Source organism: Heliangelus exortis, chromosome 2, assembly GCF_036169615.1.
Source record: "Heliangelus exortis chromosome 2, bHelExo1.hap1, whole genome shotgun sequence".
In the NCBI taxonomy this organism is placed as follows: Eukaryota; Metazoa; Chordata; class Aves; order Apodiformes; family Trochilidae; genus Heliangelus; species Heliangelus exortis.
The window spans coordinates 70164438-70180451 of record NC_092423.1 but is presented as its reverse complement, the minus strand read 5'-3'; the positions used below and the strand labels follow the sequence as shown (position 1 = coordinate 70180451).

At 41.0% G+C, this 16014-nt stretch overlaps 1 protein-coding gene across 1 annotated transcript in view; it reads left to right on the top strand.

The window, feature by feature from the left end:
• CDH20 (cadherin 20) overlaps positions 1-15336 on the top strand; it is a 36992-nt gene extending 21656 nt beyond the window's left edge. The window contains exons 7-11 of the mRNA XM_071736626.1: positions 1484-1620; positions 4076-4197; positions 5762-5879; positions 11893-12144; positions 13720-15336. Of these exons, the coding sequence (XP_071592727.1) occupies positions 1484-1620; positions 4076-4197; positions 5762-5879; positions 11893-12144; positions 13720-14219 (1129 nt within the window). The 3' untranslated portion in view covers positions 14220-15336. The remainder of the gene's footprint in view (positions 1-1483; positions 1621-4075; positions 4198-5761; positions 5880-11892; positions 12145-13719) is intronic.
• Positions 15337-16014: the final 678 nt, after the last annotated feature.

The following is a 16014-nucleotide window of genomic DNA, read 5'->3' as shown; positions in this document are numbered from 1 at the left end:
ACCTGAAGAGTTCAGCAGAAACAAGTGTGAAGGAGCATGTATCATTAACAGGAGAACTTATATGGAGAATCAAGACAAAGACTCCACCTGTGCCTCTTGACTTTGGTGATTAATACCACAACACTAATTACAAGGCCATATTCAATTTCATATACTCAGCCTTAAACTTTCAGAGAGAAACTCCTTTTATAGCCATCATGCAAGAATAATTATTACAGCAAAATATAGCAACACTAGTACTTCCTAAATAAATAAAAGCTCTCGGAAACATCTTTATTTAAGAAGAGATGGGAAAGACTGAGAAGAAAAAGAAAGTAAAAGGAAGTAAACCTATAACACAGCCCTCTTTGATATTTCTGAAAAAAAAAATAAAATAATTTCCCAGCATAGCTCATATCACTGTTTAATAGATGCCCATATTAAGATCAGACTGACATGCTTGTCCTGGTGAATGTATTTATACTGAAAAGAAAAAAAATCATAAAGACAAGCCCTGGTCAGCATCCATTATGACTAATGTTTACAATTCCTATCAACCTCAAAAAAAGAACCAAGAAAAATGAGAATAAGTTTGGGATCTGTTCTAGGCTGTGGCATTTACATAGGCGTATATGTGGCTTCTGCCAAAGAATCTCTTACCATGCTGACATAGCCAGCTAGGGAGGCAATTCATGCAAACTGCTTTTAAAAGCAAGGTGATGAATGTGAGTGTCTAACACACCCTGCAAAGCAGTCCCTCTGACCAAGTACAGCAGTGACAGCTGTCAATCATCTGTCTTCCTGCCTGAGCTTTCTGGCCTACAGGTACCAACACACTCCTCTGCTCAAGGGGGTGAGAAGCTTGTTCCCAGCATAAACTGACATGATATTGGACAGGCAGGTTCAGTAATTAAGATGAATCAACCTCACAGAGAGAGCTGTTTTTCTGGCTGCTGCTATGCCCTTGCACTGATATGGCTCCATCAGTGGATGGTCCAGGATGTAGATGAAGTTCACTCCAGGAAGGAGAAGAGAATAAAAAAGCACAACGAAAGGGAACAGTTGTTTCTTGTCAGCCCAGGTGCCCAGAGAATGAGCAAAAATGTAAAGCAATTTTCAGCCTGTCTGAACTGTGCCCAAGTAAAGGGCACAATTATTTTTTCTTAGAAAAAGAAATCACACTCCTCACTGACAAGATTTTCTCTGTAAAGTAGGAGTTCTATGCTCATCTGTGCCTTGCTTTGAGGGTTCTTCCTATAAATCTTCCTGTCTTCTAGTTTCATTCAAGTAGTACTCACTGTTAAATGCCATTAGCTACATGAACTTCCAGATTTCAAGCATCTCACTCTGTACCTATACAAATCAATGAAGCACTTTGTATAGGTAGCAGACTTGCATAGGTTGTGGATCTGCTGTGCAGATTCCCATTGCTGGGGTACTTCATTGGCTATAACACACAGTTTTTGCAAGGGTTGGGTAATATTTTTCATGTGTACTCTTGCAGATACTCGATTGACAGGAGCAGTGATCCGGGGCGGTTCTTTTACGTTGACATCACATCAGGAGCACTGATGACTGCAAGACCTCTAGACCGGGAGGACATTTCTTGGCACAACATCACTGTGCTGGCCATGGAGCTGAGTAAGGAGAATGCAGACTGTACACAGATTAAAGACATACAGCAGACAAAGCAGGCTGGGAGACCTGAGTTCAGCAATTCACATGCTTTTATGCACTGAGTGGGAAGTCATATTAGCTGAATTACTCTTCTGGCATCAACAGATGAATATTGCATTTTATTTATTTGTTATGCTCCTTTTCACAGGGTGGTGGGAGGAGTAGAGTCTGGCAACTAATTGCAGAGCACTGCTTTTTCAATTTCTTCGTATTCCAGGGGTTTATTTAAAACTCTTCCTGATGTGTTTTTTCAAGAGGTATATATCTTCAGAAGAGCAGGCAGATAAAGTAGATGCTGGAAAGGCTGCACATCTGTCAGGGCTGCCAGTCCTACCTGGCAGGATTGTGTTGTGCAAGGACTGGTTGGCAGCAATGATCCTACACTGCTAGGTCACTAGTTGAAATCTGCTCTAGTTCAGCAGTAAGTAAACGTCATCACCATCTGCTTGCTGCTTAAATAATTTGGGACAAAGTGCTTTGAGATCTTCTAGTGTGCTGAAGGCATCCTGCTTTGGGGTTTACAATGAGCTAAAACTCACCTCGGGATTCATACCTGACAGGTATTTACCAAAGCTATGAGAAGGAAGAGATGCTGATCATTTCATAGTGTCAATATCAGAAGTTTAGCTGAGTTTTAAATACTAACGGATAGATGTGAGTTTCATAGAGGAGCTTGGGATACAAATAAAATAATATATTCACCCAATCCTCACCTGAAATCTCTTCAATCCACATAGGTTTTGCTCAAGCTCTCAGTCCATCTGCTGGGGGTCAGCATCTTTTTCAGAAGCTTGCAGCCAATAGCTGAGTCATTCCTCATGTCTGAGTGAGTTCCTTGCACATCCAGGCTGTACCAGAGATATGGGTTAGTTTGAGAGAAAAAAAGTTTCAAGAAGTTCACCAAAATGCTATCAGCCAACTTGAAGTTAGCAGAGGGACTATTTCATCTCACCTCCATCTATTTTGATGATAGTTTTCTTTTCAGCCACCATTGGACATTGCAGTTCCATGTAAATCCACATAAACAGCTGTGGGTGCATCTAAGTCTGTAAAATCTGTCCCTGTATAAGAACACAAGGGTGAGAGGACTATGAAGGCACATCTTGCTTTGACTCATCCTCCATGAGTCCCCTGACAGTTTTGCCCAGTACCTGTGCAGCACAATATTTTAATTTAGTGAACAGTTTTAAAAATGTCATAGCTGTGCATTCCTGACTAAAGATCCTAGTTTCAAAAGTTAGAGCAATACCACTAAGAGCATAAATGTAGACATCAATTTGCTCCAATGACAGGTGTGTTAGCAAGATATGTATGGATATGTGGGAAACTGAAGGATTAAATTATAAATTAGGGAGAAACAATATAGGTTTATAGGTATATAGGTGTATATAAATGATACATTGTGACATATGTTATGGGTACAGTACATACAACTTTAAAAAAAATTAGAGTTTTAAAAGTTCTGTTGTTTATCTGAACATATTGGGGTTTTGCTATGAAGGCAGACATACTTGGAGATAAATGCACAAAGTGGTATAACTAAAAAGAAGATGAGAATACTAATTTTCGAGAATCTTCTGCATTTTTGCACTTTTTCTGTCCTCTCAATAATGAATTTTTTATTTATTTTTCCTGCTTAGAGTTTTGTTTTATCATTAAATAGGGAAAAAATATGTCTTAGTGAAGAAAAAAGAGGAAGAAAAAATGATTCTGTGGCCACTTAGTTTGGAAACTGTGAAGATATGTGAAATGATGTCTGGATTTACTAGCAAAGGGAGCTAATGAACCAGTGGGACAGAAATATCACAAATGATGTCATGCAGAATGTAAAATTTTCATTGCAATTTTAAGCTTCAGTGAAAGCTTTTCTGTACAATTTCATGTGTTATTACATTTTAAAACCCCCTTGTACAAAGCATTAAATTCTTGATACTATTTTTGAGTTCAAGGAACATAAATTCTGAGCAAAAACATATCTGAACTGCAGAATTAACACTTTCAACAAGCTCTAAATAGCAAGCACATCCTTAGGAACCCTTTCCTATTCACGCCACCAGCACTGAGCCTCAATAAAGAGTACTGCACAGTCAAAGAGCAATTAAAAAAGCTCTATGAGGCATTGTCTAAAATTTCTGTCACCCAAATAGTGCTATTGGACTGAGCCAAGATGAAGCCTTTCAAGGAATTTGTTTGAAAAATCTGTGGTTAGGTGGAGAGCCAGGGTAGACAAAGCAGCATTTGCGACTTTGTTCTGAGTCACACAACCCACAACTGACCACAGTTCCAAAGGGGAAAATGTGACATAACAGAAGTCAGTAGTGAAAAAGCTGCTTTACCTCTCAAGCAGAGTAAGGAGCAGAGTAAGGAGCAGCCCTTTCTTGTACATTGCCTCTCTTTATGTTGTTCCCTCTCCTTCCAGATAACCCGTCGCAGGTGGGCAGCGTCTCCGTGACAGTGAAAGTCCTGGATGTGAATGACAATGCACCAGAGTTTGCAAGGTTTTATGAAGCTTTTGTGTGTGAAAATGCCAAAGCAGGACAGGTGAGAAATGGCAACAGGCAGGCAGCTGCTGTGCCCTGTAGCAGCAACAAAGAGAGTAGAAGTGTTACAAGAAATGCTGTGGAGTAAGTCCAGCTCACGTATAAAACAAGGCTAACTTTTAAGAGACCCTATTTATAAGAGATTTAGGTACCCCTGGACTTACAGGATCTGGACATAACTTATTACATCAGCTCCAAATGGGTGACAAACTGAATCTGTTCTGCTGGGAACTGGAGATAGATGATAGCTTTAGAGAACACCAGACTTCCAGCACTGCACAAATTAAACCAGCACCTCCAAGCAAGCAGTGATGCCTCTTTGCTCTTCTTCCTTCTAAAACCTCATCAAAGCCCTTGAATAAGGTTTGCCTGTGTCCAAACAGACACGAGTTTCCCCTCACTCGAGATGGTGTGAGCTCTACTGCTGATCGCTTGTGGGGAGGTGACCTGGAGCTTCACAGCTATTTCACACCATTAAGTTATGGAGCTGCTTAATAACACAGGGAATAGAAATCATTGTCTAGTCTTCTTCCTGGTTTCGAAGGATGAGTGGTCTAATTAATAAGCTTTCCAAAAAATGCACACTAATTTGGACTTCCTCTTCCAGTGGACAAGGCCAAATTCTGTTAGCACATTTTGAAAAGTTCTGAAATAATATTTAAAGTGTTGAATAAGACTTAATGTATCAGTCATTTGAATTATTTTTGAATACAAAAATAACTTCTGAATGCAAAAACCCAGATGAAGACTTAGTCTTCCTTTCCTTTCCTTTCCTTTCCTTTCCTTTCCTTTCCTTTCCTTTCCTTTCCTTTCCTTTCCTTTCCTTTCCTTTCCTTTCCTTTCCTTTCCTTTCCTTTCCTTTCCTTTCCTTTCCTTTCCTTTCCTTTCCTTTCCTTTCCTTTCCTTTCCCTTTCCTTTCCCTTTCCTTTTCCCTTTCCTTTCCCTTTCCTTTTCCCTTTTCTTTTCCCTTTTCTTTCCTTTCCCGTTCCTTTCCCTTTTCCTTTCTGTTCCTTTGCCTCCTTTCCCTTTCCTTTTCCATTTCTTTTTCCTTTCCTTTTCTTTCTGTTCCTTTTCCTCCTTTCCTTTTCCTTTCCTTTTCCAAGTTACAAGATAATCAACCTGAAGTCTTTTTCTATCTGCAAAAAGAAGCTGACAATAAGTATGGGTTTTCTTACAAACTCTATAATGCCCAGTGCATCTTGTGAACACCTTGGACACTCCGAAGAAAAAGTGTCTGTTATTTGAACCAAACTGACTATTTCCTCCATTGTTTGAAAGTGATTTGATGAGCACAGAAAAATAAATTAAGCTTGCAAGCTTATGAGTCTCTTCTTGATTTATCTATTGGACCTCAGTAAGACAGTTTTATTCAAATGCTCCAGTTACCTATACTAATTATATTATATTATATTATATTATATTATATTATATTATATTATATTATATTATATTATATTATATTATATTATATTATATTATATTATATTATATTATATTATATTATATTATATTATATTATACTATTTGATTCTCACCTGTTTCTGCTTTGTTCTTGTATTCTGTAGCTGATCCAGACAGTGAGTGCCATTGACAGGGATGACCCACAGGATGGTCAGCACTTCTACTACAGCCTGGCTCCGGAGGCAGCCAACAACCCCAACTTTACTCTAAGGGACAATCAAGGTAATCATAGTGGACACAGACAGTTAGCTACTCTAATTTCTAATGCCTGAGTTGGACTTGAGAGTCTGTGACTTCAAGTGTGTGAGAAGACTGCCATTTCAAATAATACTAAGTGACACCTGCTCCTTAAAGGCAATGATAAAATGACATACTTCTTAATACTCTTGAAGGTTATATTATATTTTCTTCTCTATAAATATTCTCTAGCAATAGGACTCTTCTTCTTCTTTGAGGAAATGTGCCAGTATTTTGTGCATATTCAGGTCTTGTGGTCAGGCTGCAGGCATCTCAGATCACTGGAGTGGAAATTGCATTCATTCATAAGGAGATGCTTAAAGGTAAGATAGCAAATGGAACTAGGAGACAAATCTGAAGGGAATTACATTGCTCTTTTTCTGTACTCTTCATGTTTTCTCTCAGGCACAGAAAGGGAAGGTTCTTTTATGGTTCTAGTCTTTTCCCCCAAGCACTTTTTTCTTCCTCTTTGCACATCCTCATTTCCCTAGAAAAGGGAGGGAGGTAGAGAGGAGATGCAGAGCCTTAGGGAGGTAACTTGGTGTACAGCTTAAAGTCTGTGTAAGATGTGCTAAGTAGAAATTGAAACACCACTGAAACACTCATGGCAAAGTGCTGACATCTTATGTCCATGAATACCCAGCTATGCCTCTGCAGGCAAAAGCATCATATAGGCTGATAAAGAAGTCCCTGCCTTTACTAACCAAACATGTTAAAGGAAAAAATTTGCAGAGCGTGGAGCCCTCTTTTTCATCCCAAAAGCAATTTTTTTCTGTGGTGTCCCTGAAGCCTCCACACACAATTTCTTGCATTTTTATCTCTGTCTCTCTCATCCTCTCCCTCTTTTTTATTTTTTAGTAAATATTGCCAGAATAAATGAACAAATAAAACACAACTACTGCTAAAATATTTGGCAAACTAAGCTCATTTCATCCTCAAGGCATTGTTCTAAAAATGGAAACCTCACAAAATTTTCAGCATCAGATGCAGTTTTCTGTCTAAGGCCATACTTGCAATAATTCGTAGTGACAGCAGTGACTGGCTGTGCCTCCAACTCTGTAAAATACCAGTTTTTGAGAGATATATATATAACAAGAAGCTTAGGGTACTGTTGGGTACAAATTTGAAATAAAAATATTGAGTGTCTATCCATTGACTATTTGAAATATTAAGGAAACATTAAGGATTAATTTACTGCTTCACCAATTTGGAGTGCAGTAGTCATTTCAGTAACTATAATTTATATTTTTATCTAGGGATCACTAAGGACTATATAAATTATATGACAGTCACAGAGGGAGTAGCTATGCTCTATGTCACAGGGTGGTAAGACAAGAAACAGCACCCACCTTGCTAGTTAAAACCTGTGCATGTAAAGATGAAACAACAAGACATTTCAAGCTGTGGGAAGGCACTATTAAGATAAGCACATGAGCTGATTACTTGGTTGTCCTATGTAGCAGTAAGAGAAACTGCAAGGCATGCAGGCTTCGTAGCAACAATTAAAACCTTGATTTATACTGAGAAACAGATCACAGTTTGCATTCTGATGAGCTGTTTTACATACTTCTTTGGTCCTTGTCATTTTAGTCTCCGAGAACTTCTTCAGTCTATTCATTTTCCACATACCTCTGGCAGACAGAGAAATCTTACTGTTCTCTACTTTAGAGACAGGGATCCGGGGCAAGGAGAAAATAAGCTACTTACACACCTGCTTTCCTTTGAGTTCAGTAAAATCAGAGGGATTTAGACATATAAGTATCTGCAAAGATCTGGGCCTATATGACTTCCTAGTACCATACAGGATATATGTGATGAAGCAGGGAATGGAGCTGGGGTCTCCCATCTCTTTGGTTACTAATGCATGGCACTGGCAAGCCCTCTTCCCCCTCTTCTAGATGAAGGTGAGACTATGCTGGGAAGAAGTTGGCAAAAGAGGTTAATTTGTAAGTATGTGATGAACAATGAAATAAGCTTAAACCATAACATAAGCTTACTACATTTCCAGATTAAACTCTGAGCTGATCTTCTGTTGACCCTTAACTGCTGCCCTCTGGGTACCAGGAAATGATGAAGAGAGTAGTGAGTTTAATGGGTGCAGGCATCAGTGTCATACAACCACCAAGTCCACCACTGGAAGCCCTGGCAGTCCTCCCCATTGCATTTAAAATTGTCCCAGGAAAATTTTTAGCTATGTCTTCCTTCCCTAAAACTGTGGCCTACCTCACACTTCAGCAGAGCACAAAAGCAGTGAGCTGAAAATCTGAAATTAAAATGTGACAGTGGTGTCTGTAATTAATTTCTGTGCTCTTTCTCCCACTCCTGGTGAAATATTTCTTTTTATTAATCCTAACTCTTCATAATCATTAGTGAGTTTTAAAACCAGCAGAAGTTCTGCACTAACCATCCCCAGCTCTTGTACAGATGCATAAGGAAAGAAACCAAGCCTCTCCTGTGAGAAGAGCCATGCTTAGCGTGGATGTCAGGGTTTGGGCCCTCACAGTGGTTAATTCCACTGATCTCTCCAGGGAGGTACACCACATTCAGGGACATAAATGCAGGAAGGAGATGCTCCATAGCTCACCCTCACAGCCACATGAAGACATTAGCCTGCATGCCCATTAGAAGTACAGATTTCAACTCCTGCTGATCACAGTCATGGGACCCTCCCCACTGCAATCTTCAGTATCTCTGCTCAGCACTGTAAAGTGCTACCACAAAGCCCTTTGCAAACCAAAGGCACTGTGATGGAAGCTGTGATGCAAACATATTGTGAATTCTTATCATGCTTGTTTTTTGGTTTGGTTTGTTTCTTGTAAATATAGTGGGACTTTGATGTCCTCACAAGTCCTCTTCTCTTGATGGTGGGGTTTTAGCAGATATCAGTTTTGGAAGACAATTGTGTATTCCAGTTCCTGCCATGCTGCATCACATTCCAGCTTGTCCTTCACACTGAAGTAATACATCCAATCCCATTGGCTTTTGATGAGTCACAAAACAAGCTTTGGAACCAATGTACTGCGGTTGCAGAGTAACAGGTAAAGCAATTCTTTAGGGATTATTTGGATGTCTGCCTAGTGCAAAGCAAAACAAAACAAAAGAGTCCAAATGTAATACTAAAAGTCACCAAGACAATTTTATCAACAAGAGCATTTAAGACTTGGGTGACATGGTCAGCACATCATAGCAAAAATATATAGATGTATGTAAATTTAGATTAGATGTTAGAAAGGAATTCTTTAGTATGAGGGTGGTGAGACAGTGGAACTAGCTGCCCAGAGAAGCTGTGGATGCCCCCTTCATGGAAGTATTCAAGGCCAGGTTGGATGGGGCTTGGGGCAACTTGGTCTAGTGGGAGGTGCCTATGCCCACGGCAGGGGCATTGAAACTAGATGATCTTTAAGGTCCCTTCCAACCCAGATCATTCTGTGATTCTGTTTGCTGTTACCTGAATAGGATTTGTGACTTCTGTTGTCAGTCGGTTCAAACAGAACAAGTCTTTCACCTAGGAAAGAAAAATGCAACCAAATTATTACACCGTTAACATTGATTCAGACATTTCCATTAACGGAGCATAAATACAGGCACTTTGCTACTTTCTGGCCTTTGGATTGTGGGTTTTCTTTTTGGTGTTGGTTTGGGGGTTTTTTTTGCTATAGGCAAAGTGAAGAGAAGATGTGGTACTAATAGCTGGGGAGCACATGGTAGAAGACACATAAACAACTCAAGGGAGGGAAAGCACTTGTGTGTGCCCCAGGAGCAAGGAAGCAGAGATTTGCAGGAGGTAAGGGCTCCTGTCCACAGCACATCCCTCCCCCAAGAGCCATGGGAGCTGCAATCTGCTGGGTTTTGGGACACACACTCCAGAAAATTATATATGTTGGTCCATGCTTGCTGCCTATACAGAGAGACGCATGGTGTATTGAAGGGTGGTGAAATATGGAAGCCCTGACACATAATCAATTTTAACTAACTCTGGGAATTTCATCTTGCACCTGGTGGTTTTTCCTTAAAGTTCCAGCTCTTGAAATCACATGAGGCAGTCCAATTTCACTAGGAGTTCACATACAAACATGCGTGGACACTTCAGAATTTTATGCTTTCAGAGTAAAAGCTTGAAATGTCATCGATCTGCAAGAAATAAAAGGCCCTGACATTCCTTTTAAAAACATGTCACAAGTTCAAACTAACTTCATGAGCATGAAGCTCAACATCTTAATACTTACATGCAACAGTGCTGTCTAATCCCATAAGATTTGCTACACAAAGTATGGAACTTGGCAAATAATTTAAGCAGGCAAGCCCGATGAATATGGCTTGAATTTGCATATATTCCATCACTGGATGCATATAATACTCCTGATTTCACTCCTAAAAGCCATCAAATCATTTCTGATGCTCAGACACCAGCAGATAATACCACTGATTTACCTGCATGCAACCTGAGCCTTTGCACTGAGGAAAATCACCCAAGGTTTAAATCTTAGCAGTGAATTTACAATGAAATTATAAAGAAATTGGATAGTCCCTTTCTGATATTTTGGGTCTTTTTCAGAGTCTGCTTGTGATCAGGTTTCTTGCTATTTCCAGGCAGCAGCTCCACTGCACCAATCCACCTGGGAAAAGCTAATTTGCCTCCTGCATTTCCAAGCATAACAAATGTACACTGGTAACAACCTGGAGATGCAGATGGCCAGCCTGTGGCCTCTTTTGAACCAGGGGAATGGGAAACAAACAAAAAAAAAAGTAGAAGCATGAAGCTTAGCTCCCAAAAAATCCCACAACATTACTTCACGGGTTCAGGGCTTGTAGGTCTGCCAAAGAGAAAGAGTACCTGTGTACCATTTATCTTAGCTGGCCCAAGATTTGCAGACATGTTTTTAAAAAGGGCCAGTTTTCCTACAGATTCCTTTTGACTCCCTGGTGGCTCAGATCACATTGGAGACATTCAGCCTTGTGCTTTTCAAAAGTCTCCAAAGCCAAAAATCTTGAGAAGTCAGCACTGACCAAATAGTCAGTGATCTCCAGAGATTTTGCCTTGGCACTTCTGAGATAAAAACTGAGAAAAATAAATTCCTGATTCCAGTTTCTTTCTGGTTAGGTACACAGTCTGGGAATACAAGGGACGGGGTAGATGGGAATATCAATGGCACTGAGAAATTCTAACATTTTAAAATACAAGCTGAATATGAAGGGAAAAGGCCCAAAGTTAAGAATTTCCCTTGAAATCACCAACAGCAACTGGCTGTTAGGTCACTCTTACTATTTTGTTGCAGCAGCATCATTTGGATTCATTTTGATTCAACTTTTTATAAAAGCAGGCAGTCACACTAAATGAAGCACAATGGTCAAATCAAAGCATAATAATTCTGACAATGATGACATGAAGCACTGAGACTTTTTTCAGTGGCTAAAGTTCCAATGAAACTGCATGTGTTTCACTGAAAATGTTTAGTTGCAAATTTTCAAGTCACTGCTGCTTTAGGATAGAAAGCTGGTTTTTTTCCTTTGTCTTCTTGTTGCCTCAAGCAGATGGCCATGCCATATATCAAAAAATATAAAGAGAACCTTAACGTGTCCACAAGGGTTATACACTTGGATCTCCAATACAGTGGCAGTGCTTAAGAAAGAAGTCTAGAAAAGCTGCTGAGCATGAAAAAACAGAGACAACAAATTGCCTTCAATTGTTCATTTCTGTCTTGCCTTCTGAAAGCTCTTTTAGCTACATCTGAAGGATGTGAGTTTGCTCTGGGCTCTTTATGTCAGAAGGGGTAAAGGCAACTCATACGGTGCGTAAGAGTTACAGGTTTTGAGCTATGGCCTGAGAAGATATGGGAATAGAAGAGGCAAAATGCTGATAGTGACAGATTGATAGAAAACAAAGAAAAAAAGACAGAAGATGAATAGATGTGGGTCTAGGGCTGATTTTTTCACCATTTCTGACGAATATATTTGCTCCGCATGTAAGCTCTTCTCTCTTGTATATTTTCTACCCTAGACAACACAGCGTGGATTTTGACAAGGCGCTCTGGCTTCAGACAGCATGAGCAGAACACTTTTTACCTCCCCATCCTGATCAGTGACAATGGCCGCCCTGTACTGAGCAGCACGGGCACGCTGACCGTACACGTGTGCAGCTGTGATGATGATGGAATGGTGATGTCCTGCAATGCAGAAGCCTACGTCCTCCCTGTCAGCCTGAGCAGGGGAGCACTCATTGCAATCCTTGCCTGCATCTTTGTCCTGCTAGGTAAACCTTTGGTTTCTTCCTGGGAGAGGAAAAACTCTTCAGTTCTAGACAGGGGGTTGCTCATCCGCGAAAGGTGAAGGAGTAAAACGCACACACACAAATCTATATCTATATCTATCTATATCTATATCTATCTATATCTATATCTATATCTATATCTATATCTATATCTATATCTATATCTATATCTATATCTAATCTATATCTATCTCATCTATATCTATACCTATCTATCATCTATATCTATACCATCTATATCTATCCATTATATGTAGATGCTCACATACTTAAAAAGCCAAATCAAGAACAAGATGGTGCAGTCAGCTGCATAGGAATGGGGGCAAAATATGGTCTACAAGTATTTCTGCCAGATAGCCCAAGTGCTAGGGTGTCTGATATGGTTCAGCTTTCGTGTCAGGTGTATGACAGGAAGAAGTAGTGAGACCTGTGGCTGGGAACAGGTTATTTTCTCATCCTCAGTAGTTTCTGATTATATGCTTCCACAGGAAACAGGAGTGGTAAGTCCAGCTTCACCTCTTGTCTTTTGGCAGGAGATATCTCTACCTCCATCCATTTTTCTTAAGACACTATATTTAAATGGTGCCTGTTCCATAAAGGGGGCCGAGCATCTTACATGTGTCTCCACAAAAAAAAAATTCATCCTTTCCCAGGTCTTCTATGCTCCCTCTTAGCTGTTGCTTTCAAAAGAACTTCAGTTCCTGCATTCACTGTCTTAAGTCATGAGATACTATTTCAAAACATGTTCCCTGAAACTTCAGATGGTCCAATTTGTGGAGCAGTGGAGTAGGATGCAGAAAAAAAACCTCAAAGTGCTTCAATTCTGACTCTACAGAGGACCCTAGGTACCTCAGTTCAAAAAGTGAGCCCTGGGAATACAGTCATCACCAGGTGATTGCATGTTTTCAATAGTAAAGGTCACTTGTGCCTGTATGACCACTTCTCCCTGTGCTAAGAAGCATCTACATCTTGCTAGTGCCAAGCACCTGATGGCCAGCCTTCCCAGCTCAAGGCAGTGCCTTGCAGATAAACAAAGAAATGCTTCAGAGCAGCCCAAGGAGCTGGGTCTGCCTTTTGCTGTGTAGGCAGACATATCACCACAGTGCCTCAGCACCATGCGTCTGTGTGCCACGCAGCACCCAGCCCAAGGGGCATCCCCAAAGCAGGCTGCAAAAACCCATCTACACAGCAGGAGAAAACTTTCCCTATGGAGCTGTGTGCCACTGCAGATAAATTATTACTGATACCTGACCTGGCTAGCTTAAAAGTAGCTCACCACTACAGTGCATTGCCGAACACTGTGGGATAGACATGTCTATAGTGCCACTGAGAGCTAAGAATTAAGTTTGAGAAAAGGGGTGGATTAGCAGGACTTCAAGTTACTAATTTTGACTGGGACAGGGGGGACAGGTATTTCTGTACCTCTCCACCCAGAAACACTACAGCTCTTTAAATTCCAGAGGCTGTCTGGGCTCACTGAGGGGAAGCAGGGCAGCAGGCAGCCTTGTCAGATCTGCCTTCTTGCTGACAGCCCCATATCTCGGTTGCCTCCCGCAGTGCTGGTGCTCCTCATCCTCTCCATGCGGCGCCAGCGGAAGCAGCCGTACATCATCGACGAGGAGGAGAACATCCACGAGAACATCGTCAGGTACGACGACGAAGGCGGCGGGGAGGAGGACACGGAGGCCTTCGATATCGCCGCCATGTGGAACCCGCGAGAGGCCCAGATGGTGGTGAAAAACCGGCAGGACATGCTCCCCGAAATAGAGAGCCTCTCCCGGTACGTGCCTCAGGCACGCGTCATGGACAACAACGTCCACAACTACGTGCTAGCCAAGCTGTACGAAGCAGACATGGACTTGTGGGCACCTCCCTTTGACTCCCTCCAGACGTACATGTTTGAAGGGAACGGCTCGGTGGCGGAGTCCCTCAGCTCCCTGCAGTCTGTGACGACAGACTCAGACCAGAGCTATGACTACCTGACGGACTGGGGGCCACGCTTCAAAAAGCTGGCTGAGATGTACGGTGCCACAGACAGCAGCGGGGCTCTGTGGTAACAGAGGGGGAATTAGCAAAGGGGTTTCCATGAGAAACAGTGTCCGGTTAGGTCCATTCTCATCAGATGCTTCCATGGACGTGGGTGAGGCCTCCTAAAAATTAGCAATACGGTGCTTGGATGAGAATGGGAAGAAGGGTGCGAATGAAGGTCTCTCTCTGGATCAGCTTTACTCGGTTAAATTAAGTCACGTTTTTGAAGCAGAAGGAAGAAAGTTTTTTCACATTTTTTACAGCAAAGCTGGAAAGCTCCCCAACTGGAATACAGTTACATTACTCTCTTTTTCTCTCCCTCCCTCTTTCTCTCCCTTGTACGTGGCAGCTTACTGAGCTCTGTCCATCTGGGTTCAAAGATCTGTGAACTCCAACTGTAACCTCCAACTCAATGAGAAATTGCCAGCATAGAAAAGTGGTTCTCCACCAGGTATTTTTCCAACATTAAAAAGGGAAACCAATTGCTTTCAAACAAGAGGGGGGGGAAGAATCCTACAAAGCAGAAAATCGAAAGTGGAATCTCAGAGGGCTCTTTGTAAACTAAACCTCCTCTCTCTGTTGCTAACAGAGTCCTTTTTTAATCCTTAGGAACAAGGCTGAGTTGTTTTTTCCACCTGGCCGAGTGGGCTGGGGAAGAGGCTTTGAATTTCTGCTCTAGTTTAATCACTGATCTATGAGCGTTAACACTAATCCATCTCCTATCAAGTTTGTGTAAATTTATTCTCAGCTCTTTAAAACCATGACTCCGCTAAACTGCTCAGAACAAAACCAGAAAATCTGCCTCTTTTGCACTGTAGATGTCTCTTCCATGTGCCAAATGTGAAGATTAGATTCTACCGATGAAAGCCAAAAAAATTTAAAAAGAAAAAGGAAAAGAAAAAGCTATATTTGGTTAATACATGGGTTAGATGGGCTTTCCTAATCTGTGTGAGGTCAATCCAAGGGATGTTTACATACTGTAGATAACCTACTTGAACAAATGCAGTATTATAGACCAATAAATGGATGTAAGAAAATTACATGTATAAGTTTTGTATATTTGTTAATTTTGGTAATAAATATGATGTACTGCATACAGTACAGTACCTTAGCACCTCTTTTAATAAAAGTTAAATGGAAGGGAAAGTCTGATGGCAATTTATTGACTACATTGCACACAACAGTTAATGATTGTCTGTGGCTTTACATGCCTTGAGCACCAAGAAAAAGTGGTTCATCAACATTGTGTCAAGCAGACAAGCCTTCAGTTTGCAGGTTCAAGCAGATCATCTGCTTCTGTTATTGGTGTTCACGTATACTTTGCTCTTAGCAGTGAATCAGCCCAAGTGTAGCCTCCCACATTAGTTACTTTCCTATTCCAACCACGATGAAGGCAGAAGAAAGTCTTGGCTGACTTTTTTGAAATGTTAATGGCTTCAGCATCAGGAAGCTTGGAAACCACTTACACAGCCCTGACAGAATTTCATGCCTTCAGAGACATGACAGACATGCAAGATCCATTTATGGTCATGCTTAGTGTGCAATCAAAGTTCTGAGCCTGGATCTTACCTTGTTTGCATGTGTAAATGGGAAGGGCCAGGGAAATTACACTATGAATTGCCACTTCGTGGAACGTGGCAAAAGGCTTTGAAAACAACAGTCTGCAATAACATTTGGAGATTTTTTTTCTAGCTAAGAACTCTTTCCATCTCAAATTGCCCGGAAAATACATGTGCAGACATATCCACCCGGTTACACACTTTTACCTGGTGCATACTGGGCATTGTTGCAGATATGCACAAAACACTGCTGTCTCTATTTCGC